General features: G+C 39.2%; 1 protein-coding gene across 1 annotated transcript; it reads left to right on the top strand.

Annotated features, from left to right (window-relative positions):
• The first annotated feature begins 8397 nt into the window (after positions 1-8397).
• LOC149323422 (taste receptor type 2 member 105-like) lies at positions 8398-9330 on the top strand. Its single transcript, XM_089511250.1, is given in 1 exon segment — positions 8398-9330. A coding segment is annotated over 1 exon segment (918 nt). The 5' UTR covers positions 8398-8412.
• Positions 9331-26017: the final 16687 nt, after the last annotated feature.

The following is a 26017-nucleotide window of genomic DNA, read 5'->3' as shown; positions in this document are numbered from 1 at the left end:
ACTGGACAACTTGATTAAAGAGAGAGAACAAACCCACTTTCTTTGAACAAAGAACAAAGGCCAAGAGTGAGAGAGAAAGGGGGGGGGGAGGTAGTCTCCCTAATATTACACAGAAGTTCCGTATACCTTCTGCAACCAATCATAGTTTGAACATTCTCTTACTATGTACTGATCATGCACCTGCACAAAGCTTCATGTTATATAATTTAAGGTGAAGTAGTTTCTTTTATTTTTTGCAGAGTTTGCCTGGACATTGAGCACATTTAATGTTGCAAGCTGTGACCTTCCCAGCAAGTGCATATTCTAACTGGGCTAGTGATTTCCCATGAGACGACTGCATATAAATTCTTAACACAAAGGTTGTGTTATGGCTACTTGGTTTTGATTATGGCATTTTACTGCTTCTGATTAATGGCATTTTTTTATTTTTCATGACACTATCATGTTTGGAGCAGAAAATAGCATGCAAAGTTATACACATTTTCTACAAGGCTTGTTAATACAAGGTCACATATGTATTTGTATATTCAAAAATGCACTTCTTCTCCCTTTCATTCTCATCTATCACTTTCAAAGTAAGACAATATTTTCTAGAGACGTCTATGAAAATGTCTCTGCAAATTTTGAAGGCAGTGGATCCTTCCCATTGGGCCACAGATTTCTGTTTTCCTTCCTATCTGGCCATAGTTTCCTGATTTACGTTGAGACAAGGGAGAATAGCTCACTCTATCCTGACGGGATAGAGGCTCATTTAAATTTACAAATGGGTTTTATTGCATTCACCCATGGCTGAGTGAATGCAACTGATATTCAGCCTGGATTCCAGCCAGGCTTATTCTGCAGCTTTTCAAAAACAGGCTTTTCCCATTCTTGAAACGCTTCAGAATAAGCCTGGCTGGCATACGGGCTGTATATGGGCGAATGCGATAAAACCTGTTTGTAAATTTAAACATGCCTCTATTCCATTGGGGATAAGGTGCTTTAAAAACAGTACACTCATCTCCAAATCAGTCTAAGCCAGCATGATGTAGTGGCTGATAGGAGGAAAACTAACTCATTTGAAATGTGGTGGTGCAGAAGAGTTCTATGGATAGAATGGACTGCTAAAAAGACAGATAAATGGCTCCTAGGCCAAATCAAGACTGCATCCTTCCTAGAAGCCATGATGACTAAATTGAGGTTGTAGTACTTGGGCATATCATAAGAAGACATGACTCACTAGAAAAGATTATAATGCTTGGTAAGGTAGAAGGCAGTAGGAAAAGAGGAAGACCACATTCTAGATGGATAGACTCAATAAAGGAAGCCACAGCCTTGAGTCTGCAAGACCTGAGCAGATGCACTGAAGATAGGGGGCCATGGAGGCCTCTCATCCATAGGGTCATCATAAGTCAAGGTTGACTTGACAACAGTTAACAAGAAACCTTTGGCAACCATTACAGTTGCAAATTTTGTTAGGTAAATCTCTGTCAGTTTTGTGCATCTGAATCCTGCAATTTTTGTCCATTCTCCTTGGGAAAATTGGTCCAACTCTGGAAGGTTAAACGGGGACCATTGATGAACAGCAATTTTCAAATCATGTCACAGCTTCTTAGTCAGATTGAGATCTGGGCTTTAAGAATCAGGATGAAAATTATGCAAGAAACAAGAGATAAAGGAGGATTGGGTATACCAAATTTAAGAATTTACTATTATGCATGCTGTCTCGATTGGGTCAAACAATGGATAAAACTGGATGATGAAAAAATACTGCAATTGGAAGAATTCGATTTAATTTACGGTTGGCATGTTGTATGATAAAGTCAAAGTAAACAAGCAATTCAACGATCACTTTATCCGCAAAAATCTATTAAGGGTATGGCTAAAATATAAAAACAAAATGATAAGAGGAATACCAAGATGGACATCTACGAATGAAGCTTTCTTTGCCAGAGAAAGAATCAAGCAAGGTAATTGGCCTACATACAAAGACCTATTAAAAAAAGAAAAAGGAGAAGAGAAAATTAAATCAATTGAGGAATTAATACAGGAAGGATATGAAAACAGTTGGTTCTTATATAGACAATTGCATGAGAGGTTCAGAACGGATCAAAAGTTGTTTAGAATTGAGAAGGAGGACAGAGAGCTCGAGAAAGTGTTAATTCTAGAAAACCAACATATTATCTCTAAACTCTATAAAATACTGCTGAGCATAGAAACAGAATCTGAACCTATCAAACAATATATGATAAACTGGGCCAGAGATTTTGGACAACCTATATTATTGGAAGAATGGGAAAAAAATTGGAAAAAAGGATTAAACATACCTTAAGCTATGGAATTAGAGAGCAATATTATAAAACACAATTTAGATGGTACTTGACACCAGAGAAAGTATCTAAAATATATAAAAACAGTAAAGGTGATTGTTGGAATTGCAATAAATCTTTAGGTACTATGTTCCATATGTGGTGGGAATGTCACCGGGTCAAGAAATTCTGGAAAAAAATACATAAAGAATTGGAAAGAATGTTAAATATTATGATTGAGATGGACCCTAAGATATTTTTGTTAGGTATGTTGCAAGATGATGTGGGAAAAAAGTATGGGAAAATCATGTTTTATTTATTAACCGCTGCAAGATTTATAATTGTAAAAAAATGGAAAGGGAATGATGAATTGACAGTACAAGAATGGCTCTTGAAAATTTATGAGATTATGGAATTAGATAAGATGACATGCTTATTGAGAGATAAATGCTGAATATAGAACTGAATGGCAACCAGTCATTAACTATCTGAAAACTGAGAATGGTCTTAATGGTGTAATAGCATTTGAGAAATGAATTCTGTGCATTAGTCAAGAATAAATAAGAGTCAACTAAAAATAAAAGGATAAGATACCAGGAAATATATCATGTTAAGAGAACAAATTAGAAATACAAAAAAGAATCTATACCTTCATGAAGGATATAGCCAAAGAGGTTACAAGGAAAAGGGGAAATATGAAGGTCATATTAGCCAGTGTAACTGGAGTTCAGAAATAATCGCTGTAAAGGAAAGGAAGTTTTTTGTAATTGTTTTTATGCAAATGTGATTTGTGCAAGTTGTGTGTATGCTCTGTTGTATGTTTGTTTATAGAATTTTAATAAAAAAAAAGATTGAAATCTGGGCTTTGACTGAGTCATTCTAAAACATACAGATACTTATTTTAAAATCACCCCAATGCTACTTAGGCTACGTAATTAGGGACAGTGTCCAGCTGGAACCACTAAACCAATTGCGTTCCTCTTGCAAAGTGAAATATGTTTTCTTCTAAAATCTATTTTGGTTCTTTGAATCTTTCCTTCAGTCTTTCCTTCGGTTTTCCAGTCCCTTCTGAGGAGAAGCATATCCACAACATAATACTGCCACCATGTTTCACTGTGGAGATGGTGTTCTCAGAGTGATGAGCACTGTTATATTTGGACTACACAGCATTTTGTGGTACTGATGAGACCAAAGGTTCAGCTTTGGTCTCATCAGTGCCAGCAATGCAGACAGAGGACATGAACTCAGTCACTGAATGAGAGTGAGAGATCAAAGTGCAATTTCCCTGCCCTAAGCCAGAGGTGGAAACATTAAACATGGGTACTATTATGCTGGGCATTGGAGACAAGTTTAATATCATATCCAACAAAATCATCCTGACTGCTGACCTTATCTCTTCAACCCAGCTTTTGGTAGTGATGCAGACATGGGTCAATTGACATGGACATAAGTTGGACTCAGGTCACTTCAATGACTTGACTTGGACTTGATTTGGCAAAAATAACACACTGACCCAACTTGACTTGACATTTGCATATTTTTGGTTTCTGACTTGCTGGTGCCAATTAACTTCGAGCAGCAGGCAAGACTCCCCCCATGTGCGAGGTGTATTTCTTGGAAGAGAATAGCAAATGTGTTAGGCAATGTACTTGAGGCAGAAGGATCCTTCTAAAGCTTTAGAAGGCTCCTCTGATGTGCAGCAGGGACATGCTGCCAAGCAGACCTCAACCCTCACTTCAAGCTCATTGCTTAATGCTGTTCCCTCTGAAAAAAACACCCTTCCTTTTTTTCTTTTAGAAGTCATCTCCCAGATTGAGACTTGACTTGAGACTTAAGTTGAAAGTATCTTGCAAGTTCTTGAGATTCGATTTGAGACTTGAAGGTAGAGAGTTGAGACTTAACTTGAGACTTGGACTAAAAGACTTGAACATATCATTAGCTTTTAAAATACTCTTTTTTCTATAAGTCACTTGAGTCTGGTCTGTTTCTCAATCTTCATTCCTGGGTTGCCCATTGTTCCTACCTACTGGCTTGATTCTGTAGCTCATCTGTCCAAAAAGGTTAGGAAAAAATCCTCAGGGGCAAATTTGTAGATGTGTTCACTCTGTTGAAGCCCTTGGGTAAGGAAGCTAGTGTCATCGTTCCCCAAAGAAGTGATAAATGGGAGTCTAAAGCCCACCAGGTAGAGCGCTTCTTCACCAACTGAACCTAAGGTTTTTCCATTTACCTGGGGGTGGGTTCTATGGTGTACCCTGAACGGGCTTGGCACTTGACCAACTACATGGCCAATGTTCCTCAAGACCAGGGCCATTGCAGGGGAGACTGCAGCCATAGCATATGATACCACCTTCTTCCTGTGGGCTTCCCAGAATGACACTAACAGGTGGGATCTCATCAATAGTGAGATCTGGCTCCTGGAGGTGGGTCCCCATGTCAGGGGCAGGGTGATCCCACCAAGAGTTCCAAGAGGGCTAGGAAGAAAGATATCCACAGGCTGGTGTGCTGGGAATTCAAGCAAGGAAAGTATGTTCAGACACACTGTACGTTTGAACATTGCTGAGAGTTTTGCATGGGCCCACACACCAAGCTGGCTTGCTGTCGTCCAGTGGGCTCCCATCCCAGCAGCCTCTGGTAAGAAAGATGGATCTGTCAGTTCTGGTACCGGGGGGTTGGGGGGGGGTCTAAAGTGAGTGCAGCTGCATGGCTGCACTTCACTCTCACCTGCATACCTGTGCACCCTTCTGTTTTACTTCAGCTCCTCCGCAATTATCCCTTTAAGGAGGCAGTCACTTTCTTTGCTGCTGGTTTCACCCGGGGTTTCAGAATCCTGGTGTTTGGTCCATGGGAAGCTTCAGATACCCAGAACCTCAAGTCAGCCAGGGATATGCCAGAGGTCCTCAGGTCCAAGATTCTCGAGTGGGAGGCTGGCAGGGTGGTGAGCCCATTCCAATCACCACCCATCCCCAACCTCAGGGTCTCCTCTCTGGGGGTGGTCCCCAAGAAAGCCCCAGGGGAATTCCAGCTCATTCACCACTTATCTTATTCTCCGAGCGCTTCTGTCAACAATACATCCCTCCCAAGCTTTGTTCAGTCTGTTATGCCTCATTCAACTATGCTGTCAGGCTCATCCAGGCTTGTGGGTGTGAAGCTCTCTTGGCAAAATGTGATATTCAGTCGGCATTCCAACTGTTGCCTGTCCACCCTGATGACTTCTGCCTCTTGGGCTTCAAGTTCAAGGAGCTGTGGTGTATTGATAAGGCCATGCCCATGGGTTGCTCTGTCAGCTGTGCAGCGTTTGAAACTTTTAGCTCCTTTTTAGAGTGGAAGGTGAAGAGGCGGGCCACGTCCCCTTTGGTTATCCATTACTTTGATGATTTCCTTTTAATTGGCGAGGCCAGTTCTAAGAGCTGTGCTGAACTCTAGGCCACATTTCAAGTCCTCTCAGCTGAGCTGGGCGTCTCCATAGCAGTGATAAAGAGGGAGGACCCCTCCACATCACATTCCTAGGGATCCAGTTGGATTCAGTGATGGGTGTGTCTCACTTCCCAGAGAACAAACTCTTCATCCTGCACTCCTTGATCAAGGCCACCCTCTCATCAAATAAGTCTACCCTAAGGGAAATCCAAGCCATCCTTGGGCACCTTAACTTTGCCTGCAGGGTTGTTTCCCCATTCAGGGATATCTGAGCCAGGCTTGAGAGGGTCACGGCAGGTGATAGGGCACCCCACCACTGTATCTGCTTATCCAAAGGCATCAAAGAGGACCTTCACCTGTGGGATGGATTCCTACCAGATTACAATAGGGTTTCCCTATGGCAGTGGCTATGAGATTTGGGGCAGGGACTTCAGGTGCATTCTGATGCTGCTGGAAGCCTAGGCTTTGGTGTTTACTTCCAGGGACATTGGTGTGCACAATGCTGGCTGACACATTGGGTGCAGGGGAAGATTCTCTGTGACCTCGCCTTCCTTGAATTCTTTCCCATCATGGTGGCAGTCCATATTTGGGGCAGTGCCTTAGCCAACAGGTCAGTCTGCTTTTGGTGTGATAACCAAGCAGTGGTTGGGATCTTCAACTCCCAAACCTGTAAGTCTGAGGGGGTCATGCTCTTGCTGCATCATTTTGTCCTGTTCTGCCTCCACAAGAACATCACGTTTAGGGTCCACTTCATACCTGGCCTTGAGAGTAATGTTGCAGATGCTTTTTCTCGTTTTCAGGATGTTAGGTTCTGGCTTTGGGCACCTGGAGTAGAGCCCTCACCCACGCCCTTTCCAGGATAACTGTGGAAAGTTGGAAATCTGCTGTGTTGCAGGGCGTCCTGGTGTCGCTGGCCCCAGCCACCTTCATAGCTTACAGGAAAGCTGTGGGTAAGCTGCATGCATTCTTCAGTGTGGCCAGTCTTCAGCCCCACTGGCCTATCCTGTTCTAAATTTTTTGGTTTGGCTGAAAGAGGCTGGAATTGCTTCTTGCACCATGTCAGTTCACCTGGTGGGCATTCCCTCCTTCTCCAAGGCGGGTGGTGGTGGTGGTGTTTTGGGACCTGTGCTCTGCTATAATGCAGTAATGGTGTTCCTTGAAAAAGAAAGTGCTGTAGAAAATCACACTGTAAAAGTAACATGTCTTATGGAGAAGATAGGGCTAGTGCAGATCTCAAAAAAAATATTACTAAGTAGCTAAGATATTTATTGAATTTGCCAACAATTTTAATTTTTATTTTAATTAAATATTTATATTTATGCTTATATATTCTAATTAAATATATAAGCATAAATAGTGATTCTTTCAACTGAAAACCATGAGGATAAGTATTTATGACAGAGGTGGGCAGAATACATCCCCTTCTGAAAAGTGTATCCTCCAATACTTTAAAAGGCTAATGGCGTTTGCCATACTTTGGCACAGACAAGCCTTGACTTGCTGCAGGAATCAAATGTTGTGCAAATATTCCCTCCCTATCCTTCTCCTTTCCTTCCTCCTGTCCCAGATTAAAATCTCATACCTTGAAAATTCCCCCAGCCCCTCTTTCCATCCATCTCACTCACTCCTTTCCCTGCTTAAAGTGCAAGATGGAATTGCACTACAGTGGACCCTTGTTATACGCTGGGGTTTGGTTCTAAGATCTCCCGTGTATAACAAAATCCGTGTATGCTCAAGTCCCATTGAATATAATGACATAGCAAAATGGTGTCCCTTATAAAAAATGGAAAATCAAGGTAAATTTATACTTTTTTGGAACATTTTCAAACCGTGTATGCTTAAATCCGTGTATAAAAAATCCGTGTATAAGAAGGGCTGACTGTATAGTCGATTAAGAGTTTATGTTCTGCAAATAATATTGCTTTATTATCCAGTCATGTCATTGGCAATTATTATTGTAAAAACATGCATTGGAGCAAAACGTCCTGTACACGTGTGCAGAAAGTGTAGTCTTACTATTTAAAGGCCTCGGACAGTGGAGGGTCCTCCTCAAAGCATAAGACAGAGAACAGGGAAATCGCCACAACGTACTTCCTCAGAGACATTTCTTCCAGAAAGTAACAAGAGTGATTCCCATAATATCTCTACTTGACATTCTTACTTGGGCTATTTTAGGAATTTTGGTTATCATGGCCCTTTTAGAAAATGGATTTATTAAAGCTGTGAATGGACCTCAATGGCTCCAGAACAAGAATATAGTCACATGCAAGCATGGATATTGTATACATATGGCAATATCAAGACACATACTTATGTTGTCAAGAGGATAAAGTGTTTCTTCCTTCTCCTGATCTGCACCTGATGTCTGTGATGGACTGGGCTTTGCTCCTGCTGCCACCATGACAGGACTGCCAGTGTCCTCTGGGGCCCATCATCCTGTCTATCTCTTTTTCCTGGCAAATAAACTGGCATAAAAATCTTAGTTGTGCAAGTCACATTATATATCCCCAAGTGACATGATAGCTGGTAGGGTCATTAGCAACAGAATCCTCCTGAAATTTGCATTCCTCTCTGTAGTCTGGCCTTACTATTTAAAGGCCTTGGACAGTGGAGTTTCTTCCTCCAAGCATAAGACAGAGAACAGGGAAATTGCCACAACGTACTTTCTCATAGACATTTCTCCCAGAAACTAACAACAGTGATTCCCATAATGTCTCTCCTTGACATTCTTACTTGGGCCATTTTAGGAATTTTGGTCATCATGGCCCTTTTAGGAAGTGGATTTATCATAGCTGTGAATGGACATCAGTGGCTCCAGAACAAGAAGATAGTCACTTGCAATTTCTTGTTGACTAGTTTGAGCACTTCCAGATTTCTGCTGCAGATGGATTGTGCAGTGAGCTATCTTCTGTACCTCATCTCTCCAGAGCTTTATTTCCATACTTCCACAATAGCAGCTTTCAACTTTATCTGGATGTTGTTCAACCTGACCACCTTGTGGTGTGTGACATGGCTCAGTGTTTTCTATTGTGTGAAGGTTACTAATTTTGACAACTGCCTGTTCCTCTGGCTGAAGCCAAGAATCAACGTGCTTGCACCCAGACTGCTTGGAATATCAATAGTAGTTTCTATAGTATTATTTTTTCCTTCACTTCTCAGTTATTTAAGAGACAAAAAATGGTGCAGTCTGACAGATACTATTCCAAGGAATGCTAGTCAAAGTGACGTTTGCAACAAACTCTTCAATGCTTTGAATGCTCCACAGTTTTCTTTTGCTTTCATAAATTTTAGCCTGACCCTGAGTACATCCATTTTTTTGCTCACCTCTCTCTGGAAACATACAAGAAATCTGGAAAAAAGTGGGGTTGCCACTAAGGATCTCAGCACTCGGGTCCATATCAAAGTCATGAAGTTTTTGTTGGTGTCTGTCTTCTTCTATATTTTATATTTTCCTTCTATGGTGATAGCTGTCAGTGCTCTTTTTGAGTTTGGAAAAACCGAGCGAATGATTTCTGATATAGTACTGTCTCTATATGCTTTGGTACACTCTGTAATACTAATATTGACCAATCCCAAACTGAAAGAAGTAGCTGGGTGCATTCTAATCATCAGACAATGAGCTTCATGAAAGGTAGAGGAGGATAGCAGGCATGTTGTTTTCCGTCTGAGACAAAAAGACAACCCACATTCTGTGTGGTATGTGTGTGTATATATATATATATATATATATATATATATACACACATACACACACTTTAGCTGTTGCTTATTGTATTGTTGTCAAGGTGACTGACTTCTGGGAACCCTACAAATTAGAGACCTTCATGAACTATGGTCATCAAAAGCTTTGTCCAGGTCTTACAAACTCTGGGCTGAGGCTTCCTTGGTTGAATCGATCCATTCTTTTTTCTTGCTGCTTTCTACTTTACATTTTGGTTTCTTTACATTTTGGTTTCTAGTGAGAGTTCAGGACTGATTTGTTCTGGGACTCATTTATTTGTCTTTTAGGCAGTCCATGGAATCTGCAGAGCTCTCTTTTACCACCACATTTCAAAGGAGATGAACTTCTCCCCATCAGCTTTTTTTGACTGTCCAGCTTTCACAACCACACATAGAAATTGGAGAGACTATGGCATGGTTATATACACAGATATGTGTTTATACATACACACATGGATAGTAAATGTAAAAAATGTGGAGATACAGTAAATACCAAAATGGCTGAGGCTTGTAGCCATCACAAAGGAATGAAGATGAATGGGCTGGCTGCTATGGTGTCCTTCCATGTGGATATGTTCCTGGGATGTTTTGACTGCTCTTTGTAAATCTTCTCCATAATGCACTTCTTTCTAGAAATCCAGATCTCTGCATAGTTTACCCAGACATTTCCACATATAAATCACTGCAACACCTATAAATTGAGGGAACTACTGCCATAATCTAGTAAATGCAGAACATAAGGCACTTATATGTGACAACTTTGTTTGCCATGTTTACAACCAGATGATGAAGCATGTGAGGAAAGAGTGCTGTGCTTTTTCCTTTTTGTACAAAGGACTAACATGGCCATCGTTTAGAAATGGAGGATTACTTTAAACATATTGCTGTTTTATATTTTGGTGTCAGGTAGCATAGATAGTTTGTGGTCAAGTAGAGACAGCTTTTGAAGTCAAGCCTAGTAACAAATGGCAAAGATAGAGCTGATTCAAGTAATTTTGGCATCTCAGGCAGAAAACTGCAAGGACACCTTTTTCCTTCTTTGCAGTTAAAATGTAATAACATTGGCCTGTTACAGACAGCCAAAATAAAGCTGCTTCGAGTCACAGTGGAGGTATAGTGTTTCAATGATGCATGCGTCCTAAGAGTCTAGAAGCCACACCAAAGCCACGCTCCAGTCCTTAGGGCTGGAGCGTGGCTTTGGTGCAACTTCTGGACTCTTAGGACGCATGCATCATTGAAACAACATACCTCCACTGTGACTCGAAGCAGCTTTATTTTGGCTGTCTGTAACAGGCCATTGAAAAACGACAAATCAGTTTCTGTGCATAGATGAAATCTGTGATACATCTTCCTTTGGTTGTGTTGAATGTAAGATGAACTAGGGGCCTTTGTGGAAGCATAGAATCATAGAATTGAAAGGGGCCTCATAAGCCACTGAGTCCAACCCATTGCTAATTGCAGGATCATCAGATGGAGCATCCCCAGCAGGTAGCTGTCCATCCTCTTTCTGAAGATGTACAAAGGAGACCCTACCATCTCTCTGGACAATTGGTTCCATTGCTGAACCACTGTTACTATCAGAAAGGTCCTTCTAACATTCCGTAAAAATCTACCCTCCTGTAACTTAAAACCATTGGACCTGGTCCTAACCTCCGGGGCAGCAGAGAACAGGTCTGCATCCTAACAGGTACTGTGTACAATGCCTAAAATCTGAACTTAAATCTGGCCGATCTGGTCATATGAGGACCCAACATTATGAGACTTTGATAATGCTCCCACCCCCTTTAAAATCTCCCCTGGAGTCATCATTCTGAGGGAAGAAAAAGTGCTGAAGAAGGAAAATGACAAATCACATTTGAGAATGAATGAAAAGGGAAAAGGGTGGAGAGGAGATGGGAAAAAGGAATCTTCAGCCTCTTCTAAGTCCAACTGATTGATATTTGAGCATTAGCTTTTGTGGATATCAAATCACTTCCTCAGTCATTGTATGTGGGAAGTGGATGATAGACACAAGAGCTCATGCTAATATATGGATAAATGAACAAATAAAATTTAAAATAAATTTAATTAAATTAGTTAAACAAACAAATAAATAAATAAACAGTTTTATTCTGTAACAGTTTGTAAAGCACTATGTAAATGGATGGCATTATGTAAATAAATAAATGATGATGATGATGATGATGATGATGAGAGCCAGATAGTCTTAAAAGTCTACTAGGTTTATTTCTCCCCCTCCCTTTTCCCTTATGCTGGCACAAGCTAGCAGAGCTACTTCTTTAATGACAAATGTTTTTATTTTCAAAATGAAGCGGTGCCTACCAATGCCTCATCCCAGATTGTCTGCTTTTTCCCCCTACCTTGCTCAAGGAAATTTCATGGGGAGGTAACATTGCATTGAGGCAGGGTTCTCCCTTATTTTTCTGCACATGAGGAAGAGTACCCCTATGCCCCCCCCCAAATAGTGTACTGATGGATGCCATTTTATTTAACATGATGCTTGATCATTTCCATTTGTGACAAAACATGTACTTTATCAGCTGTTGATGACAAAACTTCATAGCTCTGAGAACTGACATTTATTTGTCCAATGCTGAAGCAAAGTCTTCTTGCCACTGACAGGAAATAAAAAATCCATTCACCAAATGTTCATTTCCAAGGGGTGGACAAATATTTGAAGGGCAAATGTGAGTTCTCAGAACTCAAACATTGCTGTCAGGATGAGTCTGACCTTCAAAGTGCTGAAGTAAAATAGCTAGCATTTGTACAGATTAGGTATGTATTGGCGGGGTACAGACCGCCACTTTGCAGCGGTCTGGCACCGCCGCCAGAAGGTCCGCGGGGGAGCCGGAGCCTTCAAACGGCCCGACTCCCGCGCGGACCGAAAAAAGAAGCTCCAAAATGGAGCTTCTTTTTGCGTCGCGTTTGCGACGTAGCGAGGCGCCAGGGGCGCGCTCGCTACGTCAGCAGCGGCGCGACGCGTCTGGACGCTGTGCGTCCGATGCGTAAAGATGGCGGCGCCCATGTAGAAGGGGCGCCGCCATCTTGTACGGACGGAGTCCGTACTAGACCATGGGGCGTCTAAAAGAGACGCCCCTTTTTTAAAATGGGACGTCCGGAGGACGTCCCAAATGTCCGTGCAGAAAGCCCCTTAGTTTCATAGTAATGTGGCTGTCCATGAATTTTGTGTTCTGTTACAGGAGATTTGGGAGATCTCCTCATAATGCTGAGGAGGTAACATAAATAAACTGAAATGCAATGAGAAACGCAATGCTGTGTCTTCTCATAGAATCATAGAGTTGGAAGAGACCACAATGGCCATCCAGTTTAACCTCCTGTCATGCAGGAACTCTCAATCAAAGCATACCAAACAAATGGCCATCCAGCCACTGTTTAAAGACTTCCAAGGAAGGAGACTCCACCACACTCCAAGGGAGTGTATTCCACTGTCGAACAGCTCTTACTATCAAGAAGTTCCTCCTAACGTTGAGGTGGAATCTCTTTTTCTGGAACTTTCATCCAGGAGCCAAGACTCCTTTATCTGCTTAAGGCTCTTCACTCAGATACCTTCCTTAAAGTGTGTATTGGAGCTTGTGATGCATTGTCCAAGAAAGTCAATGTGCATAAAGGAGTTAGATAGGGATTTATTTTGGCCCCTACTTTATTTAATTTATATGTCAATGGCATCTCAGGTTTTCTTTCCTCAACAATGGTCCACACACCAAAGATAGGCAATACATTTCTTAATGCTCTTCTCTATGCCGATGACATGGTTCTGATCGCTCATTCACAGGTGGGTTTGAGATGATTCTTAGAGCACCTAGCTACTTATTGTCCCCTTAACTCTTTAGCCACCAACAAAGATAAGTCTAAGGTGGTGATATTTGGAAAAGGTACAAAAATATAATTGGTTCCTGGAGGGAGTCCCGATTGAGCAAGTTAATTCCTATTTATGTCTAGGGTTGTCCTTCTCAAATACAGGAAAATGGACATATCACCTTAGAAGAAACAAACAGAGAGCTATAGCTAATTCCAGTGTACTTTAAAAACTGATAAATTACAACCATCCCACTAGTTTATCCGCTATCTTATTAAAGTTTATAAGACTAAAATCATGCCTATTTTGTCATATGGAGCAGAACTATGGGGTCATATGAAAGTACCCATTTTGGAGCAGGAACAGAGCTGCTTCCTAAGGAGGATACTGGGAACAGATAAGAACACTCCAGCCAAAGCAGTGAGAGCAAAACCTGGGGCCCATTCTATCAAGTGCCAGGTTTTGATAAAAGTCTTTAATTACTGGCTAAGGATCCTCAAAATGGACCCAGGGAGACTCCCTAAACTCTGCTTAGAAGAACAGCTAGATCTTCGGTGACCAAATGTTTGGATATGCCAGTTATTCAAACTAATGTACCAGCTTTCTACTTTCCGCTGGTCATACAGCTCAGGAAACATTACAACAAAGAGTTTTGGGTATCAGTGCCCAAACAGACATAGCTTTGTTGGTTTGTTTCAAGTCTCTAAATTGGTTGGCCAAAAATAAAACATTACTTGGTTTAGAAAAGTACCTTAGGCTGAACCTAAGAATAGCTTTCACCAGAGCTAGATTAGAGCAACTGAATTCTATGGTAAGAACAGGACAGTTTTAAAAAATACCATACCATGAAAGAGTGTCTATCTGTGGTGCTCCAGTCATAGAGGACACTGTTCACATCCTGTTTATCTAGTTAATTTTTATATGTGTTTTAAGATAGAGATTATTTTTATCTGTGTATGCATTTTGGTATTTTGAATTTTTATTGTTGATATGATCAGCCGACTAATCAATAAACATTGTTGTTGTTGTTGATGACTATCAGCTTAAAGAAAAGATTATAAAATAGAAAGAAATATAGATAACAGTTATATTTCAAAGCACTTATATATTTGATGATATAACTTTTTGATTTAATAGATACAGTGTCTAATTGGATTTACAATTTATAATAGACTTGGATCTCCAGAATCTTTGTAAGGTAATTTTTTTTTTACTTTTGCATTAAAACATTGATTATATTATTAGATTTGCATAGTGATTATTTAAAATCATATTGGGGGAAACAATTATAAGAGAAATCAATTCATTAGGAAATAAATGAAAAGAATGGTAAAAAAAGGAATAACCAGATTTTCGAATACAGAGAGAAAAAAAAATCTCTCAACTAGAATTATACCATTTGATCAAGAAAATTTCATATAATCACAAATAGTTTTAATAATTACTTTGGTAATTGTATATTATTGTTGAAATAATAATTATTGTTGTTGAGCTACTGATATTGTTGATTACTGTTGAAACAATAATTGTGAACTGTTATTTGATCATTTAAGGGACAGGATGGCTGTAACAACAAGGCTTCAAACTACAAAAATGCAACAACAATAAATACAATCACAAAGAAGGCCATCAATAGAGCTTTCTAAAACATGGGATATACGGTGTTTCCCCGAAAATAAGATACCCTCTTATATTTATTTTTCCTCAAGAAGACACACTATGGCTTATTTTCAGGGGATGCCTTATTTTTATTAAGTATGGTACAACAACCTACATTTATTTAAATATAGTTAAGTTGTCTTCTTCTGGAACATCATCATAACTCTCCAAACCCAGAATTCCATCCCAAATTTCTTGCAAATCCATTTCCTTTAGAACCATTGGCCCCAATCTTTCTGCTCCCTCCCCATCCCCTTCCACTCCGCACCCTGCCTGTATGGCTTATATTGCGCAAATGCTTAGAAATCATGCTATGCCTTATGGGTATGTCTTATTTTGGGGGAAATAGGGTAAATACAATGCGTTTGGAAGAAATAAGACAAATGAGACAAGAAAAGGGGAAAAAAGACAAAGAGGAATTAAGACAAGATATGGAGAAAATGAAAGGAGAAATAAAACAAGAAATAAGATTTGATCTTAATGAAATCAACCAAACAATAAAAACTATCTCAACAGATGTTAAGACAAGTTAAATCTAAAGTGAAGTTACTAGAGAAGAAAAATCAAGAATTAGAGGAAAGATTGAAAGAGTAAATAGAGTAAAAAAAGAGTAAAAAAACAAATTATTATTATTAAAGAAAAAAAATACAAGATGAGAGAATAATCTGGGAATAAAAAATGAGGGAGAGATGCTTGAAAATAAGAAGATTACCAGAAATGGAAAACGAAAACCTAATTGAATTTATGACAATTGTATGGGCAGAGTTTATCGGCAGAGATAAAGAAATTATGGAACTGGAAATTGATAAGATGCTAATTCTTGGATAGCAAAACAAAACAAAACAAAAAAGTACGAAGAGACATTGTAATTTATTTTGTGCAGACACAAATGAAAGATCTAATTTTACATCAACATTTCAAAACAAAATTATCAGTATATGGTGTAGAATTGCCACTCTTGAAGGACATACTGGGGAATGTAATGAGAAAAAGGAGAGAATATGTCTTTCTAACAAAGAAACTGGGAGAAACTGGAGTAAGATACAGATGGGAGAACCCAGAAGGTACCTCGTTTCGATATAGACAAAGGAGAGCCAAAATAAACTCGATACAGAATGCAAAGGAATTTCTTGAAGATTTTCTTAAAGACTTAGAACAACAACAAGAAGAACAAGAACAAGTGCAGATGAAAGTGCAACTCTTGGAGAACACTATAGTGAAAAACAGAAAAGAAGAAAGAATAACAGACTCGGGAGGAAAAGAACAAGAACAAGATGAAGAGTTCCAAACAATACTAATAACAGAAAAAAAATGTTTAGGTCAATTAAATTTCTGTGATGGAATATAAAAGGACTGAATAGTCCACAAAAAAGGGAAAAAAAAACAAATCTTTACGTGGGAAAATTTAAACAACAATGTAGATCCACACATTGTTTGGGATACAGCTAAAGCAGTGATGTGAGGTTTTTTTAATCCAAAAAAGTTGTGAGAGAAAAAAAAGAAAAATGGAGCAATAATGGAAACAATATTTCAAGATATAAAACAAAAAGAAACTCAGTTAAAAGAGAACCCAGGGAAAAAAGAATTGACAGAAGAGATACAAATATTACAAAAACAAATATAGTTAATTTTGGTGGAAGATATGAAGAGCAAAATCAGATGTACAAGACAAAAACATTTCAAACTCACCAACAAACCTGGAAAATGGCTTGCCTGGAAGTTGAAGAAAAATAAAGAAAAAAGAACAATCTGGAAAATAAAAGAAGGAATAAAAATAGACACAGATCAAAGTCAAATTAAAAAGGTATTTCACAAATACTGTAAGGAATTATTTACTAAAAAGACAATAAACAAGGAAGATATGGAGAATTTTTTAAACAATGAAAATATACAAGCAATTAAAGCAGAACGGGAAGAATTGGATTAAAAAAGTAACTATGAAAGCGATGGTTGAAGCAATAAAAAACCCTGAAATTAGGAAATTGCCGGGACCAGATGGTATATCAGCTGTATGCTGTAAACAATTGGTAGACTACATTGCAAACCCATTACAAATAACAATGAATGCCATATTGCAAGGTGCAAACCCAGAGACTTATTCCAAAGGAGGACAAAGAATTAGAAGATCCAAAAAAATTACAGACCTATAGCACTATTGAATACGGATTATAAAATTTTTCTTTGATTTTGGAAGAAAGATTCAAGAAAGTATTAGATTAATGGATAAATAGAGATCAGTGTGGATTCCTACCTAAAAGACTGATGAAAGAAAATATAAGAAATACAGTCGGCCCTTCTTATACACGGATTTTTTATACATGGATTCAAGCATACACGGTTTGATAATGTTCCAAAAAAGTATAAATTTACCTTGATTTTCCATTTTTATAAGGGACACCATTGTGCTATGTCATTATATTTAATGGGACTTGAGCATACACGGATTTTGTTATACACGGGGGATCTTGGAACCAAACCCCAGCGTATAACAAGGGTCCACTGTATTATTAATATTATAGAACACCATGAAAAGAGCCCTGATAAACAATCAGCATTGGTTTTCCTCAACGTAGAAAAGGTCTTTGATAACTTAAACTGAGATTTTCTGATAGAAACACTTAAAAGAATGAAATTGGGTCAGAATTTTTTGATTTGGATAAAAACAATGTATAAAAAACAAGAAGCTAAAATATTGATAAATGGTGTGAAAATAAACAGTTGTGAAATACAGAAAGGGACTAGACAAGGGTGCCCCATGTTGCCCTTACTATATATAACAACTTTAAAAATATTAAACAATAAAATTAGAAAAGAGGAAACAATTACTGCAATCAAAATTAAGTATGTTGAATGTAAGATGAAAGCATATGCCGATGACATGGTAATAACTCTGTTTAATCCACTGGAAAGTATAACACCTCTATTACAAACAAAGAATACTGAAAATATGCAGGTTTGAAGATCAGTCAAAAGAAAACAAATATGCTGGCACTGAATATAGTAAAGAAAGATAAAGAAAATTTAACACAAATATAAGGATTTGAAATAAGTAAAAAGATCAAATATTTAGGCATTTATATTATGAGAATATTTTTTCAAAAACAATTCTGGTCAAGTGTGGCAAGAAATAAAAAAGATCTACAAAAGTAGTCTACATTGAATTTATCATGGCTTGGAAAAGTGTCAACAATAAAAATGAATGTAACACCTAAATTACTGTTTATTTTTCAATCTTTACCAATTATCACCAATGATAGTCCTTTTAAAGATTGGAAAGAGAAATTTCAGCATTTATCTGGAATAAAAGAAAACCCAGGGTCAATATGAGAATCTTGCAAGATAAAAAAAGTAAAAGGTGGATTAGGAATACCAAATTTAAAAATGTATTACCATGCTTGCTGTTTCGATTGGATTAAAGAATGGGTCCAAATTACAAATGAAATATTATTACATTTAGAAGGATCTGATATAGCATTTGGTAGACATGCATATTTGATCTATGACAACATTAAAATACACAAAAAATTCAACAACAACTCTATAAGAAAATCCTTGTTAAGAATTTGGCAAAAATATGAACCACGATTGGTACAGAAAATACCAAAATGGACATCAAGGCATAAATAAGGCATTCTTTAGAGGAGAGAGAATGAAACAAAATGATTGGATAAAATACGATGAATTATTAAAGATGGTAAAAGACACATATATAATGAAAACAATGGAAGGACTATTGGAAGAAGGATACAAGTGCAACTGGTTTTTTTACAGACAAATTTTAGAAAGATTTAAAATGGACAAAAACCTGCATCAGATAGAAAAGGACGAAACAGAATTTGGAAGACAGAATGAGTAAAGAGATAGTACAGAAATACCTGGTTAATTTAAATGAATATAACTCTCCAGGACCAGATGAACTGCATCCAAAAGAAATGGCAAATGTAATATTGGAACCACTGGCAATAATCTTTGAGAATCCCTGAAGAACAGGAGAATTCCCAGCAGACTGAGGATTTCAGTATGGCCTTTGACAAGGTTCCCTATGAGATTCTTGCAAACAAGCTAGTGAAATGTGGGCTAGACAAAGTAACCGTTAGATGGATCTGTAATTGGTTGACTGGCCAAACGCAAAGGGTGCTCAACAATGGCTCCTTTTCATCCTGGAGAGAAGTGACCAGTGGGTCCCACAGGGCTCTGTCCTGGGGCCAGTGTTATTCAACATCTTTATCAATGACCTGGATGACAGAATTGGGGGCATACTTATCAAATTTGCAGATGACACCAAATTAGGAGGAATAGCTAATACCCCAGAGGATAGGATCAAGATTCAAGATGACATGAATAGACCAGAAATCTGGGCCAGAGCTAACAAAATGAAATTCAACATAATAATAATAACAACAACAACAACAACAATATAATATTAGAGAAATGTAATGCATTGCACTTAGGGCAGAAAAATGAAATGCACAGATATAGGATGGATGACACCTGGCTTAATAGTACTACATGTGAAAAGGATCTAGGAGTCCAAGTAGACCACAAGTTGAACACGATTGAACAGTGTGATGCGGCAGCTGAAAAGGCCAACGCGATTTTAGGCTGCATCAATAGAAGTATTGTCTCTAGATTAAGGGAAGTAATAGTGCCTCTTTATTCTGCTTTGGTCAGACCCCACCTGGAATACTGTGTCCAGTCCTGGGCACCACAATTCAAAAAGGACATTAAGAAACTGGAGTGTGTCCAAATGAATGCAACTTAAATAGTGAAAGGTCTGGAAACCATGCCCTTTGAGGAACGACTTAGGGAGCTGAGGATATTTAGTCTGCAGAAGAGAAGGTTAAGTAGTGATATGATAGCCCTGTTTAAATATTTGATGGGATGTCATATTGAGGATGGAGCAAGCTTGTTTTTGCTGCTGGAGAGACTAGGACCCAGAGCAATGGATGCAAGCTACAGGAAAAAAGATTCCACCTTAACATTAGCAGGAACTTCTTGACAGTAAGGGCTGTTTGACAGTGGAACACACTCCTTCCTCGGAGTGTAGTGGAGTCTCCTTCCTTAGAGGTCTTTAAACAGAGGCTGGATGGCCATCTGTCAGGTACGCTTTGATTGAGAGTTCCTGTATGGCAGAATGGGGTTGGACTGGATGGCCTTTGTGGTCTCTTCCAACTCTAGGATTCTATGATTCTATAATAGACCTCAATTTCATTTAATGTTTTGCTATGGAAAATGTTATGGAAAAGTTGTTGAATATATCTCACATGATGATTTATCAGACAAGGAGGAAAAATCTGGGGAATATTTTCCTACATGCTCAAATCAGCAACAATGCAAAATCTGGAGAGATTCTGTTACAACATTCACTGTATTTGTTTTGTATTGTTGAGTCTGTGTCTTTCATAAGTATAAACAAAAACAAGTGAATTTGCATATGCTATAACAATCTTTTGCTCATCAGGTGAAGGTTTGGTCAGACCTATCGGGGGTACTTTGTGTGGTTCTGCTTATCAGAGGTTGAACTGGATGTCCCTTGAGGTCTCTTCCAACTCTATGATTCTACTTAGGGTTAGCCAATCTCTCTTTCTGAGGATCATGTACAGGAATGGAGTCTAGAAGCCAAAGGGTGATGTCTGGAGCACCTGAGGTTAGGTTAGTACTGTGAGGCCAGAGGCTGGATGGCACATGGCCTGACAGAGGAACAACCTGAATAGTAGAGGGGGAAAGTGAATAGGAAAACCACTCAATCTAACAGTGTGTGCGTGTGTGTGTCTGTGTGTCAGTGAACCTGACAGAGAATCTCTCAAAAACAAAAACAGTGGCACAGTACTACTTTCATTAGCAGTGCACAGAAGGAGGCACCAGTAAACCACTGTTTAACGTCTTTTGCAGTTCGCCCTTCCCTTACGCGGGGATCCATTCCGGACCCCCTTGCTTAAGGGAAGAAACACGTATGCTCAAGCCCCATTAGTAGTGTATATATCCTGATCTCTTCTATGCCAACATTCTCTGAAAATGCCAGCCATAGATGCTGGCAAAACATCAGGAATAAACTCTTCTAGAACATGGTCACATAGCCCAAAAAACCTACAATATACTATTGTTTTGTTTGTGCATATCTGTATATATTGCAACAAGATAAAGACCCTCCAAGAACTTGTCTGTGAGTTTGTGGTCAATGCATTGTCAATACTTAAAACTGAACTGGTTCTTCCATACTCTGCTACTTTTAGCTACTGTTGAGAGTGCTTTCCTCAGACAGTGCTATATGCCTAGAGGGCCTACAGTTTTGTTTCTGTTACTGCACATTAGCAGGACATAGAAGAGAGCGAACATCTGCAAAGGTGATTTTCCCAGTTCCTCCCTCTGAAAGCTAGTTTTCAGCTCCTAGTATTCCTGAAAGGGCGGCCCGCATCCGCTGTTTTTTGCCCCACATGGAGGCCACACCAACCAAATGGCCTCCATGTGGGGTGGGTTCTTTTTGTGCTGTGCACGAGGTGCCATTGCTGCTCTCATGCGCAACGATGACTTCAGTGAGGCACTGTGCCATTTGGACGCTTTGCTGCACGTACATCATCATGGCGGCCCCCGTGTGGATGGAGGTGAGCCATAATGGCATCTGGATGTGCGGTAGGGCTTGGGAGCATGCGGACACTCTGCTCTTCTGAGCCCTAAAATTGGCACTAGGCTGGAGCTTTGCGCCAGTCTGTACAGGGCCTTAGTCTATCCAAGTACTAATCAGCTCTGACTAACCCTACATAGCTTCCAAGATGTGGCTGTTGTTGGACTGCAGCTCCTAACATTCCTCAGCATTGGCTACCTCAGCTAGTGGTTGCTGGAATTTGCAGTCCAAAAATAGCTGGACTCCATAACTCCCTTGAGTTCAGGACATTATAATATGCACTGAAGAGAGCAAGATAGAGAAAGAAAGAGAATAGAGCTTGGAAAAGTTATGGACTACAGCTTCCATAATCCTCCTTTCAGGTATAGGACTTGTTATCAAAACTGATCCCAGTTTGTCTTCTTCACTCTATCTCCCTCAGAAACTATACCAAGCTACCTCCCTCCACCCACCCTCCCTTATGTGATATTTTCTGTTTGAGCTTTGAAAAATTTGAGTTTAGTAATTGAAAAAACAACAGCAACACACAAATTCAACACCTCAGTGGCAAGACAGTTTTGTATCGACTTGAGTGTGAAAATGAACACCCCTTGCAATCTGCAATTTTATTGCAATGATGTCACAAAAAATAAACCTTTAGAACAACAAACTTCAAAAGGAATTTTCCACCTCTTTACTTCATTTGCAAGTGAATTATGTGAAAATTCTCACACCACGGCTCATACATAAAACAGTTAAAGGAGCTGAGAAATCACCAATTTGTGTCTTTAGTAAACCATGACGAATGATCGTCACATCACTATTTGTTGGCTTCTGTTAGTAGAATTATATTGTCTATGTATCTTAGCTTCTTAATTCTCTTACCTCCGATCTTCACTCCTCTTCCCTCTGGGTCTGTCTGCTCTGTGTATGATATTTTTTGCAAACAGGTTGAATTAAAAAAGTGATAGTATGCAGCCTTGCCTGACCCCTTTTCCAATTGGGAGCCATTCTGTTTCTCTGTACTCAGTTCTGGCAGCAGCCTCTTGTCCTGAGTACAGGTTATGTATCAGGACAATAGTGGTACTCCCATTTCTTTGAGACTGTTCCATAGGTTTTTTGTGATCTATACAGTTACAAGGTTTACTGTAGTCAATTAAGCACATGTAAATTTCCTTTGGGAATTCCCTGATGTGTTCTGTTATCCATTGTATGTTTGCAGTGTGATCCCTAGTGCCTCTTCCTTTTCTGAAACCACTTGCATTTCTCAGATTTCTCATTCCATATATTGTAGGAGTCTTTTCTACAAAATTTTGAACATAATTTTGCTCGTGTGGGAAATTAGTGCAAAGGTCTGTAGTTACTGCAGTCTTTTGTGTCTCCTATTGTGCATTGGAATGTACATTGATATTTTCCAATCTGTGGGACACTGTTTTGTTTTCCGTATTTGTTGGCAGATTTTAGTTGGAATTGCACTTGATTCTTTGGATTGCAACAGTTCTATCGATATGTCATCTGTTCCTGGTGATTTATTCTTCCCAACTGCTTTGTGTGAGGCTTTCACTTTGCTTTCTAGAATTTGGGGTTCATCTTTATAAGTTTCTTCTTCCCATGTGTTTTTCAGCCTTTCACACTTTTTATATAGCTCTTCTATATAGCTCTGCTTTGCTTTTTATTTCATCTTGGTCATATATTATGTTCCCTTTGTGGTAGGAGATTATCCCCACCCTTGGTTTAAATTTCTCTTTGATTTCCTGAATCTTGTGGAATTGATCTAGTAGACTACAGGTGCCTTTATGACAGAAACTTTTCTCGGACAACGTGAGAAATGGGCTTACCAGTTGAGGATTTATTTGGTCAAATATTCATGATCATAGTCATGAAGGGCAAAGAAAATGGTATACAAAAGAGAGTCTAATTTGGTAGTCAGTTATGCTACTAAGTATTGCCAGGAAACAACTAGTTTCTTCAGTTTGGTTCAACAGAACTATTATTATTTCTCTACATTGATGCAGTATTGGAAAATTCTAAATAGCCATGTACCAGATTTAGGTATAACTGTTAAGCCATTGAATGAAATAAGAAGAGAGAGTCAAAGCTATGCTTTGAAACCACTGAGATGCCATGTTGATATTATATATGATGCTCTAATAGAGATCTTTGATGGGACAAACATAAAGGGCATACCTGGCAAATACTTCCAGAACATAAAGCGAAGGCCCTTGTTGATGCAATTAGTAAGTTCATGTCTGTGGTATTCCTGGTTACATGGTACAACATTCTTTTTGAAGTCAATCTTAGGAGCAAGCTATTGTAAAATAGGAAAGCTGATTTAAATCCAGCTATTTGCCAAGTGCAACAATACCAGCAAGAGTAAAGGTGGCGTGGGATGGCAAGGCTCCTGGCTCACCCTTCAATCATGGCTGCTGAGATAAAAAGAAGTGAGGACAGAGGATCCTGGCTATTGTTTTAAATGCCAACTGGAGAGCCAGTGTGGCATAGTGGTTTGAGCATTAGATTTTGACTCTGAAGACCAGGGTTTCATTCTTGCTTGGCCATGAAACCCATTCTGTGACCTTGGGCAAGTCACATGCTCTCAACCTCAGGGGAATGCAGTGGCAAACCTCCTATGAACCAATCTTGCCAAGAAAACCCCAGGATAGGTTCACCTTAGGGTTGCCAGAAGTGAGAAACGACCTGTAGCCATACAACACACATACAGAATCAAGGAACTGTGGCAGGGAGGATGGGGAAATCACCTATGTCCAAAGACACAAAGACTTTCTGTGCTTTTGTTATGTCCCAAGAGCCCCAATACCTGATTTTTGGACTCATCCTATAGCAGTTTTTTGCTGGTGCATATGTAAAAAGGAGAGAGAGCAGAGCTGTGGTTAGTTATAATTAGGGTCCTATGACTCAAGCGTAATGCAACCTGCATGTGTTTTTCTAGGTCAGGGCTCTTGTCCATTCTACTGTCCACAGACTACCATTTTTGGATATATTTTGGGGGGGGGGTAGAGGATTGGGGAAGTAGAATAATATGCAAAATTATACACATCTTGCTACAAGACATATTACAATGAAACCCCCCTATATGGATTTGCACATGCAAAAAAAAATCTTCTTCCTTATCTTTCCCCCCCATTTCTTTCATCTTCATCCATCACCTTCAAAGGTAATACAGTATTTTCCATAGACATATATGTAAATTACTCTGTACATTTTGAGAATAGCAGGTCCTTCCCTACCAGCCACAGATTCTGTTGAGCATTATGAAGATGTTCCCCTCGAGAACATCTGATACCAGTGGATTTTGGGGTGGATGTCTCTGGCATCACTAGTTGCAACTATGTGACTTGTATCTGCCTCAGGTCTATACATGTTTTGATATGCATTTCTGTCTCCTTTACCCTTGCACTGGACATCACAACAACAACAACAACAACAACAACAACAGCAAGGCATTTTATTTCAGTATATATGTTTCAGCTCCTCAGACGTATGATATAGCACAAAGTGTATAAGACAATTGCATGACTGTAAAGTAGAACACGATCTAAATTGTGTACAAATGTCTTAAATTATATAAGACCAATATCAAATGGGTATTTGTTCACCTTTTCTAGACGTTTATGCATACATGGCTTTTTGATGCTGCATTTTCAGTGTATTATCTGCAGGGCCATCCTTTTTCATTAACTGTTTTTCACTTTCTTTTCATTTCTTAGGGTGCCCCCCTCAATTTCTTTCCCCACAATTACAAATAAATGGGGAAAAATAATCAGCCAACAAAGCAAATAAAATGCAAACCCTACATGGTAATTACTATTGCTTTATAAAGGGTTCTGTAGTTTGGTGTCACCAAAACTCTCTAACAGAGAAGGCAAAATATCTCCCAAAATTACAGATCCCAAGTTTCCATAGCATTGAGTTGCTGCAGTTAAAGCAGTATCAAACTGCATTATTTCTGCTGTGGAGATGCAGCCTCATTTCCATCCATTCTGATTAATAAACAGCGTAGTTCCTTTCATTCCCACACCACTCCTCACATTCTTGTTACAGTTAGTCTCTCAGCAGAATGGCCTAGAGCTGTGTCTTGCCTCTTTTCCGTTGTTATCTCAACACCTGCATATGTTCACCACTGTTCTACTACTTTCATCTGCTGTATAACCCATCATCCCAATTTCTCAAACTTATCATGGCAGGCATGATGCACTGCAACTCTTGACAACATGCTGAAATTCAAAGATATAGCCGTGTTAGTCTGTAAAATCAGTACATAGAGAGATCTTGAAGCAACTTTGAGACTAACTGAAAGAAATTGGCACCATGAGCTTTTGTAGACGTCAGGCTACTTCCTCAGATGCATTTGCTGAAGTCTACTGAAGTCTGCGAAAGTTCATGCTGCCAATTTCTTTCTTTCAGTAAGTCTCAAAGATGCTACAAGATCTAACATCTTGAAATGTTTTCTATTAAATAGCAATGTTTCTTATAACTATGTCTAACTTCCCTCCTCCC

This window comes from Sceloporus occidentalis, unplaced genomic scaffold (genome assembly GCF_023333645.1).
Source record: "Sceloporus occidentalis isolate IW3139 unplaced genomic scaffold, rSceOcc1.0.p SCAF_1, whole genome shotgun sequence".
NCBI lineage: Eukaryota > Metazoa > Chordata > Lepidosauria > Squamata > Phrynosomatidae > Sceloporus > Sceloporus occidentalis.
The sequence above is the reverse complement of the archived record's forward strand: the minus strand, read 5'-3'. Positions and strand labels throughout refer to the sequence as shown.